Source organism: Schistocerca serialis, chromosome 7 (assembly GCF_023864345.2).
Source record: "Schistocerca serialis cubense isolate TAMUIC-IGC-003099 chromosome 7, iqSchSeri2.2, whole genome shotgun sequence".
Lineage (NCBI taxonomy): Eukaryota > Metazoa > Arthropoda > Insecta > Orthoptera > Acrididae > Schistocerca > Schistocerca serialis.
In genome coordinates, this window is record NC_064644.1 from 194398368 (window position 1) to 194419258 (window position 20891).

Genomic DNA, 20891 nt, shown 5'->3' on the forward strand with positions numbered 1-20891 from the left:
ATGCTTTCTAAAATTTTACATTATTGTACAGCACCGGGTGCGCTGGTGTAGCGCCTCTCGCTGGGAAAATGTTACGATTGCACAAAGGGGGGGGGGGGGGGGGGGGCTGGTGTAGCGCCTGTAGGTGGGTCAATGATATCGAAGAGTTTCTGAAGCAGGACCACTGGATAGATCACTCAGAGCGAGAGGAACTATTAAAGAACTAATAACGAGTGAACAGAATAACAGGTAACTGAAATTCGGCTACATTTCCCTCTCATGACGTTAGACGCGACCAAAGCCAAGCCACCATAGGTTTCCTACTGTTGTTAATAAACTTTTCCGAATTGTTGGTATGTAAGGAGATGGAGCAAAAGGACAGTACGCATACTTCCGAGTTGACACAGACCAGTATCGCCAAGGAATATAGCAGTGAATGTAGCCGGCCGGTGTGGCCGTGCGGTTCTAGGAGCTACAGTCTGGAGCCGAGCGACCGCTACGGTCGCAGGTTCGAATCCTGCCTCGGGCATGGATGTGTGTGATGTCCTTAGGTTAGTTAGGTTTAATTAGTTCTAAGTTCTAGGCGACTGATGACCTCAGAAGTTAAGTCACATAGTGCTCAGAGCCATTTGAACCATTTTTGAAGCAGTGAACGACCCATTCTGATCATAGGTTAGTTTTGTTCCACATAGATGAAGACAAAGCTTGATCCATAGAACATGTATTTTTCTTGTAAGTTATTGGCGAAAAATAGTGAGTTACTGGTATAAACTGTTAGAAGCTGATGTGGAGAGGATTAGATAAGAGCAGACCAGATCGTAGTCGTAGAATGTCATGCTGATATACGTTCCCTTCCAAGTAGTGGAACCAAAAGCTGCTACCCAAAAAGAACTAATCTGATGAAGGACAAAGTATCCTACTAACAAAGACCTTTCCGTAGAACCAAATGGTAGTGAAGTCGGACAGAAAAGGCAAATGTTGCAAAGAAAAAAGTGACCTCGTTAGTGGTGGTTCAAATGTTCAAATGTGTGTGAAATCTTATGGAACTTCACTGTTAAGGTCATCGGTCCCTAAGCTTACACACTACTTAACCTAAATTATCCTAAGGACAAACACACACACACACACCCATGCCCGAGGGAGGACCCGAACCTCCGCCGGGACCAGCCGCACAGTCCATGACTGCAGCGCCGCAGACCACATGGCTAATCCCGCGCGGCGTTAGTGGTAGTAGAAATGTGAAGTGTATATGATTCTAAATAAACTAGTGACTGTGTTTGAGCAAAATTCGAGGGCGAACTTTTCCGTAGAAACGAGGAAATTGTAAACGGTAAGAGTAAAGATATAACGTGACTTAGACGCAGCGATAGAGCGCCAGGATGAATCAGGCCACAGATAAAGGCGGTCAGTGGTCACCAGAGGAGTGTCCAGTCAGCAGCTTTTCGACTGCCTCGGTGTCGACAGATCACATGTGCTGATGCCAGGCCAGCCTTCAGGGAAATATTACGGCCCAAATACGACAACTGGGTCGTCTCCACAGCGAAGAACATTCGACGCGACTCACTAACGTCTCCTTTACCGTGAAATCAGAAGGGAGCAGCAGCATTTAAACGTGAATGAACCAGCTCGGCATGTTCGAACAGCCCGGCAGTTTTGTGATGTCGAGCCTGTGCTAGTCAGCGTAGCGCTGATGGCGTGGACGCATCTCCCACCGCCGAGCACATCTGGGCCCCAATGCAGTCCCGCACTTTGCCACCATCCTGGGAATACGATGTGAGTGTCCAGCCACCTCTGCTGTCGCCTGTTCGAAGAAACACCGTACCGCGCCAGAGAATAGGGTACACTCAGAAGACTGTCTAAACTGAATAAGTTAAAGAAGAACTGCTGTACGATCGCCGTGAGTTTGTCTACAGCTTCCCCACACATCACACCTGCCTGCTAAACCACCTATGAACCTTACAACGCGCGCAGAAGATTCGAGCACAAACTCGCAAGCAAGAACTACTCGTGTTCCACTTCTGCACCGTCAGAAGTGGTATTGGTTTGGAGACTGATGAATCAATGACGATCAGGAGAGTACACATACTGGCAGAAGACTGCAAGCAGCGATTCAGCTGGGCAGCACGATATGTGAGTTGCATCCTGATTTTTAGAATCCACTCGTGGGGTTCCCTACATCCTTCAGACTGGTCTTTCCTTACTTTTCTCATAATATTGTGTTTGCAGTATTTGGTAAGAGATCGAGGGCCGAATCGTTAGCGTTTGTAATATGCAACCAGTACATTTTAACAGGGCACTGAATCACGTCCCGTAGTTCGTTTGGTTTGCCACAAAAAAGGGCGCTACGCCAGCCAGTGCAGACTCAGTGACTCAGGCGAAGAAAGCTTTGGGTGCCCCGAAAACTTCGGTAATTTTGTAAGGATAAACTAGAAGAGAGATAAGAAATTTTGCTGTAAACACGAAATGTAACTGTTCACGGATGTAAAAGGACGATATAAGTAACAAGTACATTAGTAATTAAAGATGGGCGCCATGTAGGATGTAAGATCGTGACTAAGTCAGGAACATTATGAGGTCCCTAGGGAAAATGGTTAACAGCTATGACTCATTCCATTAAAATAGGTTTGATCCGTGGTAGAACGCTGAGAAACTACAGTTTGAATAACACTAACCACCCCTATTTTGATAGTTTCAGTAGAAACTAATGTAGAGTCTGGATCGAGAATTCGAGAATCTCTTTCTGAAGCCCCATATGTTCTTGTGACGCCAGCGAAATTTGGTGAACTAACGTCTGAGCTGCGCGGGGTAGCCGTGCGGTGTAGGGCGCCTTGACACGTTTCGCGCGGCTCCCCCCCGTCGGAGGTTCGAGTCCTCCCTTGGGCATGGGTGTGTGTGTTGTCCTCAGTGTAAGTTAGTGTAAATTAGATTTAGTAGTGTGTAAGCCAACGTACCGGTGACCTCAGCAGTTTGGACCCATAGAACTTACCGCAAATTTCCAGTTTCCAACTAACGTCTGACCAGCCAAACGATATTTGACACTACGGGAGAAAAATCTCTATTATTGTTAGATTCTCGGGGTGGTCATTGTGAAAGAACCGTTTTGAGCGTAGTACCTGAGGACAACGAACTTATTCATCTGATGATATCAGAAGGCTATTGGACCTATACGACTAATAATGTTGGAAGAACTCTGTGAGAAGCTTTTCGTATCTAGTTACGCTTTTCATATCTAGTTACGCTGATATCAGTCCCCACTAGAACCACAATATAATCAAGCTACGGTCACTAGAACTTAGTCCATTCCCTTCGCCAACATTTTCAAATGTACTGAAATACGTCTCGCACAAATCCGGATGTTTAGCGGATCGCTCCCCATAGTTTGACAGCCTGCTGAATTATGTTTTATATTGTGTTGTCCATAGTATAGATCATGTGAAGAAATTTCATTCATTCTATATTTAAAATGCAATAAAACGTTATGTTTTAAGGATTTCTTTACAGATTATCGCTATCGTAATGATTTTTGTATCATACAAATTTACTTATTACTTTCCGTAAACAAAATACACATACGAGAAACGGATACTCCAACATCACGCTGTGTTTAGCTTAAGCACGCCATGTTTAGCTTATTTTCTAATAATTTTATTTCAGAAACCAGCTTTGTTACACAGGAATGGATCAGGCGTGAATGTGATCATATAGTTGTCAAGAACATTAATTACATTTCAACTTTTATGTGTAACACATTTTTTTTTATATTTCATGGTTTTAAAGACATTCCGTCTATAACTTAATGTACCAAATTATCTTTTGCGGTGTGTTCTACACGTTAAAAGTGAAAGTTGACAAAAACGAAAATATACATACTGCATTATTCTGACTCCTCCTCATATCCGCCTAATTTTATCAAGATCGTTTATTAACACCAGGTAATGTTCCCTTGTACGTATCTATGGCCAGAAAACTTGTTTATAACATGTAATGATACTCGTGAACCTTCCTCATAAATCAGTCTATCAGTGAAAAGCGTTCCTGGGATTAACCATCAAATACAGATAGAAAAAAGCATCACAGGCCTGAAATTTATAATATGTTTAGATTCTGGTCAACTTCGCAGTTGACTTGAGGTTTCAGTGTCTGTTTACTGCCCTTCCCGCCAGGCAACTCATTCTGTGTAGCTGAGCGGAACGTAGATCACACCATTGCCACAAGATATCATTCCAAACATCAACTAAATGTGGAACAAATAACAATATGTATAGCACCCACTGATCATTACTATAATCATAAACCGTATACACAAACCCTCCTCGTGTATCTTTCTACCGATTACTGAAAACTGAATCAAAATTCTTACAGTTGTTCCTTACATTATGCATAATACACAGAGAGAAAAACGTGGTGGAGGTTTAATTTATAATATTTATAGATTTCTGCGATATACTGCTGTATTTGAAACTGACTGTGTCACAAGTATTTGTGCTTTGCTGAATTCTTTAATTTTGCTTATTAATCTGCATTTATATGTGACATTTGTCAGAGATTATTTCCTCAATTTCTTATTGATCTAATTTCTCTCAGCCAGCCATGTGTCATATAAATGGTTATGTTATAAGTGGCGACCGTGGAAGAACATTGTAAGTTACCATATTTAAATTGAGATATAAGTGCTTTAAGAACTCTTTTGTAATTATAAATCTGTATATTTTTTGTATTTAATGTGCTTTTAATGTACATTAATGTACATTTAATGTAAATTACCTGTAGCAGATTTTTTTAATACTCCTTTTCATTTACCTTTCTTTACTTCAGAAGTTACGTTATCTTATGCATGCGTACAGGGCACTTCCCTCTTACGGTACGCTCAACACAGCCTCGTGGTGTGACAGCAGAACATGTATGCTGCCATGGGGAGTCGAAATTGTCTGTAACGAAGTCACGCCAGAAGTGCGGGTGAAAGACGACTGTAGAAGGCCACACGCCTGGCCTATGACACATGGTCTGCAGCAAGGCGTCAAAACTGGCCTACTCTCTGTCGTTTCCCGGAAATCATTCTGTGGAGAATTACGTCACATCGACTTCTGAAAAAGAATATAACTCTACCATGCGATCTGAGAAAGAAACTGCAGTGTACTGGGGAACATTATTACAATGCTGAAATGAGTTTCTGGCTGAGCTGACAGTTACCTAGAACCACCAAACAGTGAGACCAATTCTAAATTATTACTCCAGCGTTTGGAGTTCTTATCAAGTTGGCATGACAGACATCGAACAATTTCAAAAACTGGCTGTTGTTATTGCAATAAGCTATACCACACATTACGCAAGGGTAGCATAGAGGCCCAGCGAATGTATGAAAGAAAGGCGCAGCGCTAAATTCAGCAACCCACCTCGTTGATTTCCTTTCCGTTGTAACCAGCGACGAGGATGATGGCGTTGTTGCACACATTTTGCGCCAAAGAGCGGTCGCTACAGACAATGTCGGTTGCCCTCTTCGTAATCTCATTGGTGGGCTCGAATTCGTCTACTCCTACCATCTCCAACAAGACCTGAAGATAATTGAATACGAATTTTAAGTATCTGGGTGATATGAAATAAAGTGATAATGATGAGACAAAAAGGCCACACAGTGTGGGAATGAACGTTAACATGGCACTGCGGCTTGCGGTTTCTACAGGTGATGTACTCACAGGATAACTAGAGGCAAGAATCCCTGCTGGGAAAAGATAAAGGTAATAACCGTTGAGTCATTTACTTACATATCGCAACAACATAAGGGCTCTGGCATATGAACCAAGCAAATAATTACATATCGACGCCATAAAAAACAGCAGTAAAAATCTGACATAAATCAACTTTCAAAGACAACACAGCAGAAAATTGGAGAAAGAGAATAGGACAAAATTAATTTGAAGCAGTTCATATTTTAGATATCCGTGCGAAAAAAATTCACAAACACTCTGACGTGCCGAAACAATGTGAGCACCGGCCATCTAAGTAGGGGACTGATGACCTCAGATGTTAAGTCCCATCGTGCTTAGACCCATTTGAAGCACCGCCCATTGTACTCCGCCCGATTACACTGCGGGCACGTGACGCACTAAGGAAAGTACACAGTCTACTCACATTACTGTGACCACCGCCTGTGTTCGAATTCAACGTGCGATAACCACACATAAAGGGCAAGGTGGCAGCACTGGCTGTGGAAGGTATACAAAGCATGTCCAAGGGACGAGGAAAACAGCGCAGTCGTTATCGTAATGAGGAAACGGAGCGATTTATCTGAAGTCACAAAGTTTGTGAACCGTTCGCATGCAACCGTGGTTAAAGTACACCGTGCAGAGCAAAATGGCTCTATTCACAACCGGTGCCCGAGACAACTGTGGTACACCATGGGGCCCAATGACAGAGGTGGACGACAGCTGTGGAGACTTGAACGGGAGTACAGACGTCCAACTGTTTCGAATGGAAAACAGCTCACAGTTGCACTAACTATGTTTACACTAGATTTAATGTAAACATAATTAGTGCAACTTTGGGCTGTTTCTCATTCTAAACAATTTCGTAAAGGTTGCTGATGTTGCTGCCAGCCGGCAGGAGTGGCCGAGTGGTTCTAGGCGATACAGTCTGGATCCGCGCGACCACTACGGTCGCAGGTTCAAATGCTGCCTCGGGCATAGATGTGTGTGATGTCCTTAGGTTAGTTAGGTTTAAGTAGTTCTAAGTTCTAGGGGACTGATGACCTCAGAAGTCCCATAGTGCTCAGAGCCATTTGTTGCTGCCACGATGAAAATAATAAGACGCCCAACTGCTGAGCAACTGACCGCCCCCATGAACCGAGGGCCCACCAACAGTGTCTCCGCAACGACCATTAGGGAACGTTGCTGCGTTTGGACCTCTGCGGCAGGCGCCTGGTTCATGCACCCATGCTGACTGCTTGGGTGCGACGAAGGCTGGGATTTTCACGCCAATACTGAACTGACAGGCGACAGGTGGCATTTTCAGGTGTACTATCTTTTGTGCCCCATCGGACAGATGGCCATTGGCCTGTAAAGTGTGTAACATTTCAAAGCAAACACACTGCAACAATCGTTGGGAGGGACCAGGCCAGAGGTCAGAGCGTCATGGCATTCTCTGTGTGATCCCTAGATCAATACAAGCATATACAGGATGTTTCAAAAATGACCGGTATATTTGAAACGGCAATAAAAACTAAACGAGCAGCGATAGAAATACACCGTTTGTTGCAATATGCTTGGGACAACAGTCCATTTTCAGGCAGACAAACTTTCGAAATTACAGTAGTTACAATTTTCAACAACAGATGGCGCTGCGGTCTGGGAAACTCTATAGTACGATATTTTCCACATATCCACCATGCGTAGCAATAATATGGCGCAGTCTCTGAATGAAATTACCCGAAACCTTTGACAACGTGTCTGGCGGAATGGCTTCACATGCAGATGAGATGTACTGCTTCAGCTGTTCAATTGTTTCTGGATTCTGGCGGTACACCTGGTCTTTCAAGTGTCCCCACAGAAAGAAGTCACAGGGGTTCATGTCTGGCGAATAGGGAGGCCAATCCACGCCGCCTCCTGTATGTTTCGGATAGCCCAAAGCAATCACACGATCATCGAAATATTCATTCAGGAAATTAAAGACGTCGGCCGTGCGATGTCGCCGGGCACCATCTTGCATAAACCACGAGGTGTTCGCAGTGTCGTCTAAGGCAGTTTGTACCGCCACAAATTCACGAAGAATGTCCAGATAGCGTGATGCAGTAATCGTTTCGGATCTGAAAAATGGGCCAATGATTCCTTTGGAAGAAATAGCGGCCCAGACCAGTACTTTTTGAGGATGCAGGGACGATGGGACTGCAACATGGGGCTTTTCGGTTCCCCATATGCGCCAGTTCTGTTTATTGACGAAGCCGTTCAGTTAAAAATAAGCTTTGTCAGTAAACCAAATGCTGTCCACATGCATATCGCCGTCATCAATCCTGTGCACTATATCGTTAGCGAATGTCTCTCGTGCAGCAATGGTAGCGGCACTGAGGGGTTCGCGCGTTTGAATTTTGTATGGATAGAGGTGTAAACTCTGGCGCATGAGACGATACGTGGACGTTGGCGTCATTTGGACTGCAGCTGCAACACGGCGAACGGAAACCCGAGGCCGCTGTTGGATCACCTGCTGCACTAGCTGCGCGTTGCCCTCTGTGGTTGCCATACGCGGTCGCCCTAACTTTCCAGCACGTTCATCCGTCACGTTCCCAGTCCGTTGAAATTTTTCAAACAGATCCTTTATTGTATCGCTTTTCGGTCCTTTGGTTACATTAAACCTCCGTTGAAAACTTCATCTTGTTGCAACAACACTGTGTTCTAGGCGGTGGAATTCCAACACCAGAAAAATCCTCTGTTCTAAGGAATAAACCATGTTGTCTACAGCACACTTGCACGTTGTGAACAGCACACGCTTACAGCAGAAGACGACGTACAGAATGGCGCACCCACAGACTGCGTTGTCTTCTATATCTTTCACATCACTTGCAGCGCCATCTGTTGTTGAAAATTGTAACTACTGTAATTTCGAAAGTTTGTCCGCCTGAAAATGTACTGTTGTCCCAAGCATATTGCAACAAACGGTGTATTTCTATCGCTGCTCGTTTAGTTTTTATTGCCGTTTCAAATATACCGGTCATTTTTGAAACACCCTGTATCTATCCTTACGAACTACATTCAAGGTTTTGACAGGTGACCACATAGTGCGACTGGACAGTCTAAATAAAGCTACTGGATTGTTTGATTTGGCCACTTATTTATCATACTCTTCGTGAGTACGAGGAAGCAGCCTACCCGGTTAGCCATGCGGTCTAACGCATTGCTTTCTGGGCGGGAAGGCGTGCTGGTCCTCGGCGCGAATCCACCCTGCGGATGAGTGTCGTGTTCAGGTGTTGGTGGTTTTTTAGACGGTTACCTACCTCCCTCGGCGAATGTGGGCTGGTTCCCCTTATTCCGCTTCAGTTACACAATTCGGCGATTGCTGCCCAAACACTTTCTCCATTTACGCGCACACCATAATTACCTTACCACGCAAACATTGGGGTTACACTCGTCTTGTGTGAAACGGTCCTGTGGGGGGCCACTGGGGTCCGAACCGCACGATAACACTGGGTTCGGTCTGGGGCGGCCGTGGGGTGAGTGGATTGCTGTAGCCTGTTGTCGGGTTGAGGGCTACAGCGGGGACGAAGCCTCTCCGTCATTTCTAGATCCCCAGTTCCATACCTTTCAATACAAGATGAAGGAACTGACAATGTAAAATGGTAACGTTTCCAGAATTTAAAAGTTAAACACAAAAAAATGGCTCTGAGCACTATGGGACTTAACATCTGAGGTCATCAGTCCCCTAGAACTACTTAAACCTAACTAACCTAAGGACATCGCACACATCCATGCCCGAGGCAGGATTCGAACCTGCGACCGTAGCGGTAGCGTGGTTCCAGACTGAAGCGTCTAGAACCACTCGGCCACTCCGGCCGGGGCAGCCGGTTTACCAGTTGCTGGAAAGCAGTGCGTGAGTGGCAGTGGATGCTTGACATGTTGCCCAAATACAGCTTAGTGTCCGCATGATTTCGGTGGCGGTGGAAGCCACCAAATGCAGCGATATCTGTGCACATTCTGTTACTGCGTGTTCTTTAAACAGCAGTGTCAGTTTAATGACGTCACGCTCACATGGCGTATTTTTCTCCTCCGAGAGCGCACTTTTCTTCTTCTTTCTCTAATAATGCAGCCAACTGTAGCCTTATAGAGCATCAGTGTGAAACAAAGAGGTATCCTCATGAAAGCAGTGCCGTTACAGCTTATTTTCGAATATACAGTATTTGCACAATAGTGCAGAATTCTATGACGAATCCTGAATTGAACCTTACCCACAGAAATACGTCTGGATGCTCACCGTCAACGGTCCTTCAAATTCTGAAAACAGCTTCAGTAATGGACTGGTGATGTGGCGCATGTAGGCCACCGGTGCCATGAGGAATGCAGCCCTGATCTTTCTGTTGTACTCAGGCTTCTCGGACGCCATGACGAAGAACATGGTGGTGCCCATGGAATGGCCCATGTAGAAGAGGTCTCGATGTCCTGTTGTGTATAAGATGTGATCGATCACAGCTGGGATGTCGTACACCCCCTGCTCGTGCCAGCTGTAACCGATCAGAGCAGAGCACATTCCCATCGGCCCGTTACAGTTACTATCTACGGTTTAATATCTCTAAACAACAAGCAATTAACAACTTGCAGAACATCTGGCAAAGCAAAGTGCAATAAAATGTGCTTCATTTGTATGTAACAAAATGCCAGCAATTTGGTGTCTATATAATGTTCATTTTCCGCAAAGGATGATCTAATAAGATGTGAGTAGTAACAGATTACATCATCATAATTATTAAGCGAATCACGTAGGACAGACCTCAAAATCCAAACCGAAAGTTCACACCATGCAACTGCCGGTATTACTTCCCTTATGGTAACAATATTTATGGTCAGTTTTATGCCGATCAAAAAAAGTAGCCAACAAGTGCGCTGCTTCAAAGTCTGTCATCCCCTGGACTAAAAAAATGCTGGCTAACCCCTAAATGACATAACTAATATTAGGTCTCTGCTGACATTCGATCTCAGGCCCTTAAGACTGAGAATCGCTCGGGCCTGGGATGAGACTGCTGTGAACACGGCTCTGTTGAGATTTAAGTCTCTTTAGGTATCTCACCACAAGCTTCAGGCTCGGGCGGACTGTAATGCATCGAAGGCAGGGTTTTTGATATCTCTTCCGCCACGTGCAACCCTATCGGAGACAAGGAACAAGCTGTTGCGAGGTGGAAACAGTACTGTGAAAAGTTGCATTCTCGAGTTAACAAGTGTACTAGACATCAAGCAGTTGACAAGCTTACACTGGAGCATGCAATCTTACGCAGAGAAATATAGAACAAAATGCAACTATAAAGCCCTTGGTCTAGACAGTATATCTGGTGAGATGGTAAAGAAGATAGGTCAGGAAGGTGTTGATGTGCTGTATTCAGTGTGTACTAGAATATTTTAAACTGGGGAGTGGCCGAAAGACTGGTCGAAGTCTCTCTTCATCCCCATGCACAAGAAAGGGTCAATCAGAAACTTCTCCAACTACCTAATCATTGCTCTCATACCCAACGCAAGTAAAATTTGCTCTACATCTTGAACCAGCGTTTCATGGGTATGAGACATTGGCCCTTAAAGACAGAGATAAATAACGCATCAATGCGTTTGAGCTTTGGTGGTGGCGTAGGATGCTGCTCATAAGATGGACGGAAAAAAGAACAAGTATGTCCGTTATTGAATAACTCAGTATCTCCAAGCGCCTCTCTTCTAGTGTCAACCAAGACATTCTTCACTTCTTTGGCCGTATAACAGATGGGAAAAATATGGATAAAATACTCATAGAAGAGAGAACGAGGGCAGGAGACCAACGGAAATAGGAGGGAACACATGGACTGACCAAATCAAGAAGATCTCTGGATTACCTCTTCAGTAGGCTGTAAGTGACACAGGTAAGCATCCAGGATGGAGGCGCTTGTTGCATAGCGTCACGACGCTCAGCAGTGAGCACAACTATTTTTGATGATGACCGCGATGTGCAAGATGCTGGAACTTCGGTATTCTATCGCGATCGGATGAATATTTAACCTAAGGACGTCACACACATCCATGCCCGAGGCAGGATTCGAACCTGCGACCGTAGCTATCGCGCAGTTCCAGACTGTAGTGCCTGGAAACGCTCGGCCACCCCGGCCGGCAACTACAGAGTAACAGAGCAAATAGATAAATCGTGCGCTGTAATGGAAATAAGAAAATTAAAATATAGTCGTAGTAGATATTACAGAAATCACCGATTTGCCTTAAAAATAAAAAAATAAACATGTCACTGAAATTTATGTTGTTGCACCAAAATTCTCGCATTCTGATGAAAAGGTAACATGAACTCTATAAAGAGTTGCAGAAAGTAATGAACGGCAGTGAGATGGAAATCGAAGGTGTAAGGAAGAATTAAAATGCAAACTAAATAACGACTCTACTGCGAAAATCAATGTGCACGATTGCAGAAATGACATAGCTAATATGTTTGTCCTTAAAATATTGTTCCAGAAGAATGCAAATAGAAAATGAACTTCGCGAGTATCAGAGTAACTAAAAGTGAAACTGACTTATTTATGAAACAGTTACGACATAATATAGCATGTGCCAGTCCTAAACCATTTGCGAGTAGAAAGTGATTATGAACTCATGAGATAGAAAGAGAAAATATCTACAAAGCTAGAAAGAAATATATCTCATTGTCCAAAAATTTAGCATGTTAGAAAAATGAGAATTGTACACTAAATCTGGCAAATATGTCTCCATCCTTTCATGGAATGTATTTCAGATACTCGTTACTGGGCCTATCTAGAAAGTTTTAAGCGCCTTATGTTGGCAACCAGTATTCAGTACAGTTAAGAGAGTCTGTACTGATGAATACATTGATCTCGTAAGCTATAAGCCTACTATGGTCAGGTATCTAGTGTGCTATAGCCTTTAAAATAATAACAATGACATCTATGTCGAGACCAGAGCTTCATCAGTGAGAAATCAGCACACGTTAGTTGTTCTGCTTATATTAGTATTTGCTGAATTAAAGACTACTTTACTGTTGGAGACAGAAGCTCTTGTCACCATAAAATGGAACAGTTCATCATCTAAGTAGGTAGCGATGTCAAGAAAGCGAAGGCTATCGGTGTGACAGTGACGTGCAGCATTGGTTACTAAGTGTGATGTTAGTATGATACATTGGATGTGGAAATATACAGGATGATGCACCTTTTCTGTTCATCTCAGATACTTCCTAAATCGTTTAATATATCGTGATTCTGCTTACACCCAAATTAGTTGTGGAAATGTCCTCGATAAAAATTTAGACTCTTGTCATAGCGATATTAATTACAGACATATCAATATCAACTTCACTTTATCAAACAGAAATATAGTTATTTCTGCTACTGATATCCCAGTTCTAAAGGAGATTAATTCAATATTATTAAACTTTTAAAAACCTGATTACTAGATTTGTTGTTGTTGTGGTCTTCAGTCCTGAGACTGGTTTGATGCAGCTCTCCATGCTACTCTATCCTGTGCAAGCTTCTTCATCTCCCAGTACCTACTGCAATCTACATCCTTCTGAATCTGTTTAGTGTATTCATCTCTTGGTCTCCCTCTACGATTTTTACCCTCCACGCTGCCCTCCAATACTAAATTGGTGATCCATTGATGCCTCAGAACATGTCCTACCAACCGATCCCTTCTTCTAGTCAAGTTGTGCCACAAACTTCCCTTCTCCCCAATCCTATTCAATACCTCCTCATTAGTTATATGATCTACCCATCTAATCTTCAGCATTCTTCTGTAGCACCACATTTCGAAAGCTTCTATTCCCTTCTTGCCCGAACTATTTATCGTCCATGTTTCACTTCCATACACGGCTACGCTCCATACAAATACTTTCAGAAAGGACTTCCTGACACTTAAATCTATACTCGATGTTAACAAATTTCTCTTCTTCAGAAACGCTTTCCTTGCCATTGCCAGTCTACATTTGATATCCTTTCTACTTCGACCATCATCAGTTATTTTGCTCCCCAAATAGCAAAACTCGTTTACTACTTTAAGTGTCACATTTCCTAATCTAATTCCCTCAGCACCACCTGACTTAATTCGACTACATTCCATTATCCTCGTTTTCCTTTTGTTGATGTTCATCTTATACCCTCCTTTCATGATTTGTAGCATTTCAAATAATTATAACTTGGAAATTATCTGTTTTGAACATGAAACATATTGCTGTCTTATGCAGAAGTGGGTGTTGTTCTACTGAATTACCGCATTGATGAGGCACTCCAGATTAACACTGCTGACAGAGTCTGCTTACAAAAGCGGAATAGTGGAGGAACGCCTAATTTAAAAGTGATATTAGTCACTCTTGGCTAATTGTGGTTGGACTGACACACCAAATGGAAGGCAAAGGACTTGACATCTTGGGATGATTCACCAGTTAACTGCAGTAACAGTTCTGCTATTGTTTCTGCCAGAGCGTTCAAAAACCGTTGCGCATCATACGTTTGAGTTACCGTTGTAAAACAGAAAATTGAGGTATAACACAGTCTCACCAGCTGCGACATAGTCGCTTATATGAACAGTGATCCAATACTGTCAAATGTTTTTTATTCCAGTCTATGGTCACAATATCAGTTCTTTTGACGGTGACCAGTTTTAGTCCGTAATGACCTTATCACTTTATGACATGGTATAGAAAAGATCTGAGGATGGTCATTACGGACTGAAACCGTTCATCGTCAAGAGAATTGATATTGTGATCATAGACTGGAGTAAAATAACATTTGTATAACACAGTGTCATTAGTTTAATGTCCTGTTACACACCACTTACATTGCAAAATTACATCAGCAACAGCAAAACCAATGAAATCATGAATGAATTTTATAAATATTTCCTTAAAATTCAGTTTATGTCATCAAATTATCGAAATTCGCACTGCAACGCACGTTTGCAGTCGTTGATGTACGGACTTTTGACAAGCTGAAGAGATATTACTGCATTAGCAGCAACAATGAGAGGTTTTAAATGCTTGTGGGTCGTTGGAACTTGTGCATAGATTTCATCTCTGAGTTTACCCCAGATATGAAAGTAAAGTACTGTCAGATCAAGCTAAAGTGCTGGCTAACTGATAACCCCTTCATCTCCTGTCCAGCGACGAACTGGATGAGCGTTTTCATAGCCACACTCGAATAGCGAGCAGTCCAGCCATACATCTACGAATTTAAAGTGGTACTTCTCCCAGAACAGCCGGTAGCACATCGGTAAGAAATTGTGTGTATCATTTAGCCGTTAAGGTTTCTTTAGTGAAGTGAGGACAACTCCCCGCACCAAACGCTTACACTCACGGCCTCTGACATTCAACTTACATTAGCCAGTACGGACTCACAGTGGTTTAAAAATGTATATTTCTTACATTTATATTTCCATGATTTGTAAAGGTAGTTTCCACGATAAAGAGAATTCTCTGAAGAAAGAACTTATTTTTAATATCTCTGGTGATGGTCGATAGCGATGGTGGCTCAGAGGTGCTAGAGTTCACCAGGAGTGTGCGCGGCACATCACATGGCCTGAGCCACTTGCAGCAGCCTGCAAGGCAAGCAATTATGATTCAAAACATAAAGGAGTTACAGACTTTGGCTGCGAGTGGGCATTGATTTATATCACTGGGAAAAGTTGCCGGACCGAGATTCGAACCCGGATTTCTTACTCACTGGGCAAATGTTCTGACCACTAAGCCATCCAGACACAGGGGCCATGGCAACTGCACGGACTACGGTAGCACGCCTCCCGTCAGACGCAAATTCTCAACTTATCCCCATACACTGATGTAATGTCCCTTGCCCATTATCCTTATATATATATATATATATATATATATATATATATATATATATATATATAGCGATCCACCTGGCGCCTCGTGCAGCGGCTAAGTCCCGTTGAAGGTCACCCTGCTTCTAGAGCGTTATGCAATATAAACACACAGCCATGCATGAATACCCACCCACCTCCCCAGGGGTCGGAATCCCTGCAACCCACAGATAGATTATAATCAATAAACAATTAATTTATAGATCTAAAAGATAAGAATTTTTAAATTAAAATAGAGGTATACTATTTTTTTAAAAATCTCACGGGATAGATAACGATGGTTCGCAACTTTAAACTGAACAATAAAATAAAAAATAAGACATACACCACCCAAAAATGACCAATAGATAATCAAAGAGTACCCCAGAAAGCATCCCAGAGTGCCCCAGAGAGCATCCCAGAGTGCCCCAGAGAGCTAAAACACCAAGAAGAATCGCTTCTCGGCTTTTGGCAAGATCAATGTGTAGCAGTATGTAATAGATAAGATTGATGGAAATTAAGCGTTTCCGGACACATGTCCACATAACATCTTTTCTTTATTTGTGTATGGGGAATGTTTCCTGAAAGTTTGGCCGTGCCTTTTTGTAACACCCTATATATACATATTGTGTGAACTGCTATCAGTCGCATTGTAGATGGACTTTGTCGTTCTTGTTATAGCCGTTGATTCAGTGTTCAGCCCTCAACGAACTTGGCTTGGTTTGCACCCATATCGGGAGCTGAGAGAAAAATGATCCCTCCACAGCACATCTAATTTCTCTTGTTGGTCAAATACATTTAATTTTTCACACTGAATAGCACTCGACGCACAACAGAATGAGAGCTGCAGTTCCTCTGTGTCCCTAAAAAGGTTCAAAAATGGTTCAAATGGCTCTGAGCACTATGGGACTTAACATCTATGGTCATCAGTCCCCTAGAACTTAGAACTACTTAAACCTAACTAACCTAAGGACATCACACAACACCCAGTCATCACGAGGCAGAGAAACCCTAACAAGGTATTGTGGCTGTGTATAATTCAGTTTCCTCGTTATCTGACGACAATTTTTTCCTTATTGGACTTTAAAATCACGAATTCTCGCACAGGGTAGAAATTGGTATCATGTAGAAACAGATAAATTTTAAGTTTTAGATATTGTGTATATTCTAGGATTTTAAAGAACGAACGTCGCTGAATTCACATCCCTTACAGCTACGACGTTAGCAGCAGAAAGTGCCATCGTTCTATTTGAAAAAGGGATGGTGATACCGACATCTCTTAACTAACATAGCTATAAATAGACTTCACATTGAACAGCGTAACTAGATGACCCTGTATTATTCACTCACGGTAAGGGACACATGGGACGTATGGAAAACACAGACAAAAAGAAGGGTCCGGATGATAGGACGTTTGTTAAGACATGAGGGAATAATTTCCATAGTAATAAAGGGAGCTGTAGAGGGTAAAACCTGTAGATGAAGACAGGGATTGGAATACATAGAAGATGTAATTGATGTAGCAGGGTGCAAGTGCGCTCTGAGACGAAGACTTTCGCACGGAGAGGAAATAGTGGCAGAACGAACCAAACCAGTCGAAATACATGGAAAGTGAAAGAAGAAGGCGGGCGCACCGTTTGTGAAGTCGCAAAGGCATTGAGTTTTTCATGTACCGCCCTGTCAACGGGATACCAGAGTAGTCTACTTGTGTTGGGCGAAAACTACTGTCACCAGAGTCAACTACTATGGACACAACCCGTTGATGACAGGGTTCGCCGTCGACTGCTGCGAACTGCAAAAGCACGTAGACAGGCCACAGCGCATCGTTAAATGAGTGTTGGGCGTCTACAGCCAGTGAGCTACCGTACCACCCAGAATCGCCCCCTACTTACGGAGAAATAAAGTCGCCACTCCGCAGGTTCATCTTTAATAGCCGCGTGTCACAAAAGACAGAGGTTAGAATAACACTAAATTCAGAAGAAAAACTTCAAAAACCCATGATCACTAGTGAAGCGTTTATTTCTATGACCGGTTTTGGTAAGGCTATGCTGCCAATTTCGGGTCTTATCCTCTACAAATCCACATAACCTCCTCCACCTGTACTATGTTTCATCTTACATCATGAATATGCAAGTGAAGATCATGGAAATCCCTGGATACCCGCATGTCAGACTTAAAGTAAACAACACGTACAAAATATAGGATATTGCTCCGAATGCAAGTGTTCATGCAATTACAGACTCAACGTATACTTACAGAAACCAGTTATCAATATAAATGCTTTATTTGCGACTTTGCTTTTTGAAGTTTTCCTTCTGAGTTTGTTACACTGCAGATCGCCCCATTCTGGTACAATCTCATCTTGCATTGATGCATGCCTGTATTCGCCGTGGCATACTATCCACAAGGTCATCAAGGCACTGTTGGTCCAGATTGTCCCACTCCTCAACGCAGATTCGGCGTAGATCCCACAGAATGGTTGGTGGGTCACGACGCCCATAAACAGCCCTTTTCAATCTATGTCAGGCATGCTCGATAGGGTTCATGTCTGGTGAACATGGCCACTCTATTCGAGCGACGTCGTTATCCTGAAGGAAGTCATTCACAAGATGTGCACGATGGGGACGCAAATTGTGGTCCATGAAGACCAATGCCTCGTCAATATGCTGCCAATACGGTTGCACTATAGGTTGGAGGATGGCATTCACGTATCGTACAGCCGTTACAGCGCCTTCCATGACCACAGCGGCGTACGTCGGCCCCGCATAATGCCATCCCAAAACAGCAGGGAACCTCCACCTTTCTGTACTCGCTGGACAGTGTGTCTAAGGTGTTTAGTCTGACCGGGTTGCCCCCAAACACGTCTCCGGTGATTGTCTGGTTGAAGGCATATGCGACACTCATCGGTGAAGAGAACGTCATGCCAATCCCGAGCAGTCCATTCGGTATGTTGTTGGGCCCATCTGCACCGCACTGCATGGTGTCGTGGTTGCAAAGATGGACCTCGCCATGGACGCCGGGAGAGAAGAAATACAAAATGCAACCTACTGCGCACAGTTTGAGCCGTAACACGACGTTCTGCGGCTGCACGAAAAGCATTATTCAACATAGTGGCGTTGCTGTCAGGGTTCCTCCGAGCCATAATGCTTAGGTAGTGGTCACCCACTGCAGTAGTAGCCCTTGTGCGGCCTGGGCGAGGCACGTCATCGGCAGTTCCTGTCTCTCTGTATCTCCTCCACTTCCGAACAACATTTCTTTGGTTCACTCCGAGTTGCCTGGACACTTCCCTTGTTGAGAGCCCTTCCTGGTACAAAGTAACAATGTGGACGCACTTGAACCGCGTTATTGACCGTCTAGGCATGGTTGGACTTGACAACACGAGCCGTGTACCTCCCTCCTGGTGGAATGACTGGAACTGATGGGCTGTCGGAGCCCCTCCGTCTTATAGGCGGGTTTAATGTCATCTTTGAACAGTCAAAGGGACTGTGACTGTGATATAATACCCACAGTCAACATCTCTCTTCAGGGACTCTGGGAAGTAGGGTGACGCAAAACCTTTTTTGATGTGTGTATTGCATTGATTTCCACCTCCGTAGGAGCAAATAGCCATCACAATAAAAATAAAAGAAATCAGAGTTCACCTGTAAAGATTTAGATGTTTATTTTTCCCACGTCCTGTACGAGAGTGGAACACTCATTCTCTGCCAGGCATTTAAGAGTGCAGTTTAGTCATGTAGATGTAGATGCAGACGGTACAACGAAAATCCTGCGAGGTTCTGGATTCTGTTCCTAGACTGGCACACGGTTTTGAAATAGCACGTTGTTTCAAAACAGAGCACACTCCGCTATACAAGATACTGCATCACCTCACCACTTCCGAGTTGTTTCAAACCGTTTGAGAGGATTACCTCATGACTTGGATGGCATCCCATGTCAACTGATCTCGGTCTTATTGAACACATCTGGTTCATCATCGAGAAAGAGTGCATTTCCAGCATAAAAGGAGTTGCGGGTGGTGATTGAGCAGTCATCAATGACGACAGTTCCCTAAAATGTTCGGTGTTTCACGGCGTGCTTTGATGCCATACGGAAAGGGGGGGGGGGGGGGGGGAGTCACCGTCTTGTTAGGCAGAAGTCTGTAACTCAATCATTTATGATTAGATTTTCCTTAGTATCTATCCCAATGGCTATGCACCACACTTACCTGAATTTCCAGAATTTGGAATGTTTGGTGTTCAGACGGACGTGGTGCCTAGAGTAGACGTTACCGCGGCCGTTCCCCAGCCAGACATCGAAACCGGTGTCAGCCAAGAGGTACGCTAATGAAAAAAAGAGAGAGAGGTTAATACTTTCGAGGCCGTCATGCAAGCAACCAGGTTTTAATAAAATCTTCCCACCCTCCAGCCTAGTCGAGTGGTGCAAATCTAGAAACTTTGATGAAATCTTCTCAGGCGTCGATCCGGGTATCTGCGTCGAAAACCGCGACGTTTCGATGAGTGTCGATCCCATCATCTTCTGGCGAAGTGTCCACCCATCGAAACGTCGCGGATTTTCGACGCAGATACCCGGATGGAAGCCCGAAAAGATTTCATCAGTAGTATACATCAGTAGTTTGGCCTAGTTTTGGCTTCTCCGTAGACAACGGACGTACCCTCTCGGAATTTTAATAGCAGATCGCACCATGCTGCTTAATATTTCGCATGCAGCACCATCTCTGGAGCTGGATGAACATCTTACTGTCATTATAACGCTCACTAAACTGACTCTTGGCAAAACGTGGTGCTGTTCTTTGGCTCTTTTCCAGTCCCTGTAACATCACTGTCTAAGACTGCCGAGCGATATTAAATTATTGGTCGAACGACCGTTGTGACAGTTACCAATTTCGTGGGTGGACTGTACTTCCTGAAGAGTTTTCGAATGACTCTCACTCTGGTATCTGCCTTTCCTGATTGTTTTTGCATGGATGTTCCGCTTTAATCCACATACCCCCAGATTTTCTGTGGGCGTAACTGTTTCCAGTGATTGCTGGACAATCGTGTCATCATCTCTACGCGAGGAAGTCCTGACTGACGACGCTTATACACGTGTCCAGTGGACACTGGTGGCTAGCAGCGTGCCGGAGTGCTGAAGTGCCGGCTACAAACTATGGAGAGGACGGCGTAGCCGACGTTTCACGAAAACAACCTCCACCCCCCACCTCCACCCCCCAAAATGGTACAAACGGCACTCGTGTCGCAGCATGAACGGAGGAAGGAAAACTAAATAGTCAATAACACATTGGTGTGCAAAATTTAAGGATAAAAGTGACTTTCTCATAATGCGTCACTGCCAAGTAATATAGCTCAGTGCAGCTTGGGCTGTATATAGAAGTACTACAGTGTAGTACAG

General features: G+C 43.8%; 1 protein-coding gene across 1 annotated transcript in view; it reads right to left on the bottom strand.

The window, feature by feature from the left end:
• The window catches only part of LOC126412966 (lipase 3-like), an 84615-nt gene that overhangs the window by 27261 nt on the left and 36463 nt on the right, over window positions 1-20891 (bottom strand). The window contains exons 3-4 of the mRNA XM_050082858.1: window positions 19708-19822; window positions 9934-10180 (exon numbers count right to left, since the gene is read on the bottom strand). Coding sequence (XP_049938815.1) covers window positions 9934-10180; window positions 19708-19822 — 362 coding nt within the window. The remainder of the gene's footprint in view (window positions 1-9933; window positions 10181-19707; window positions 19823-20891) is intronic.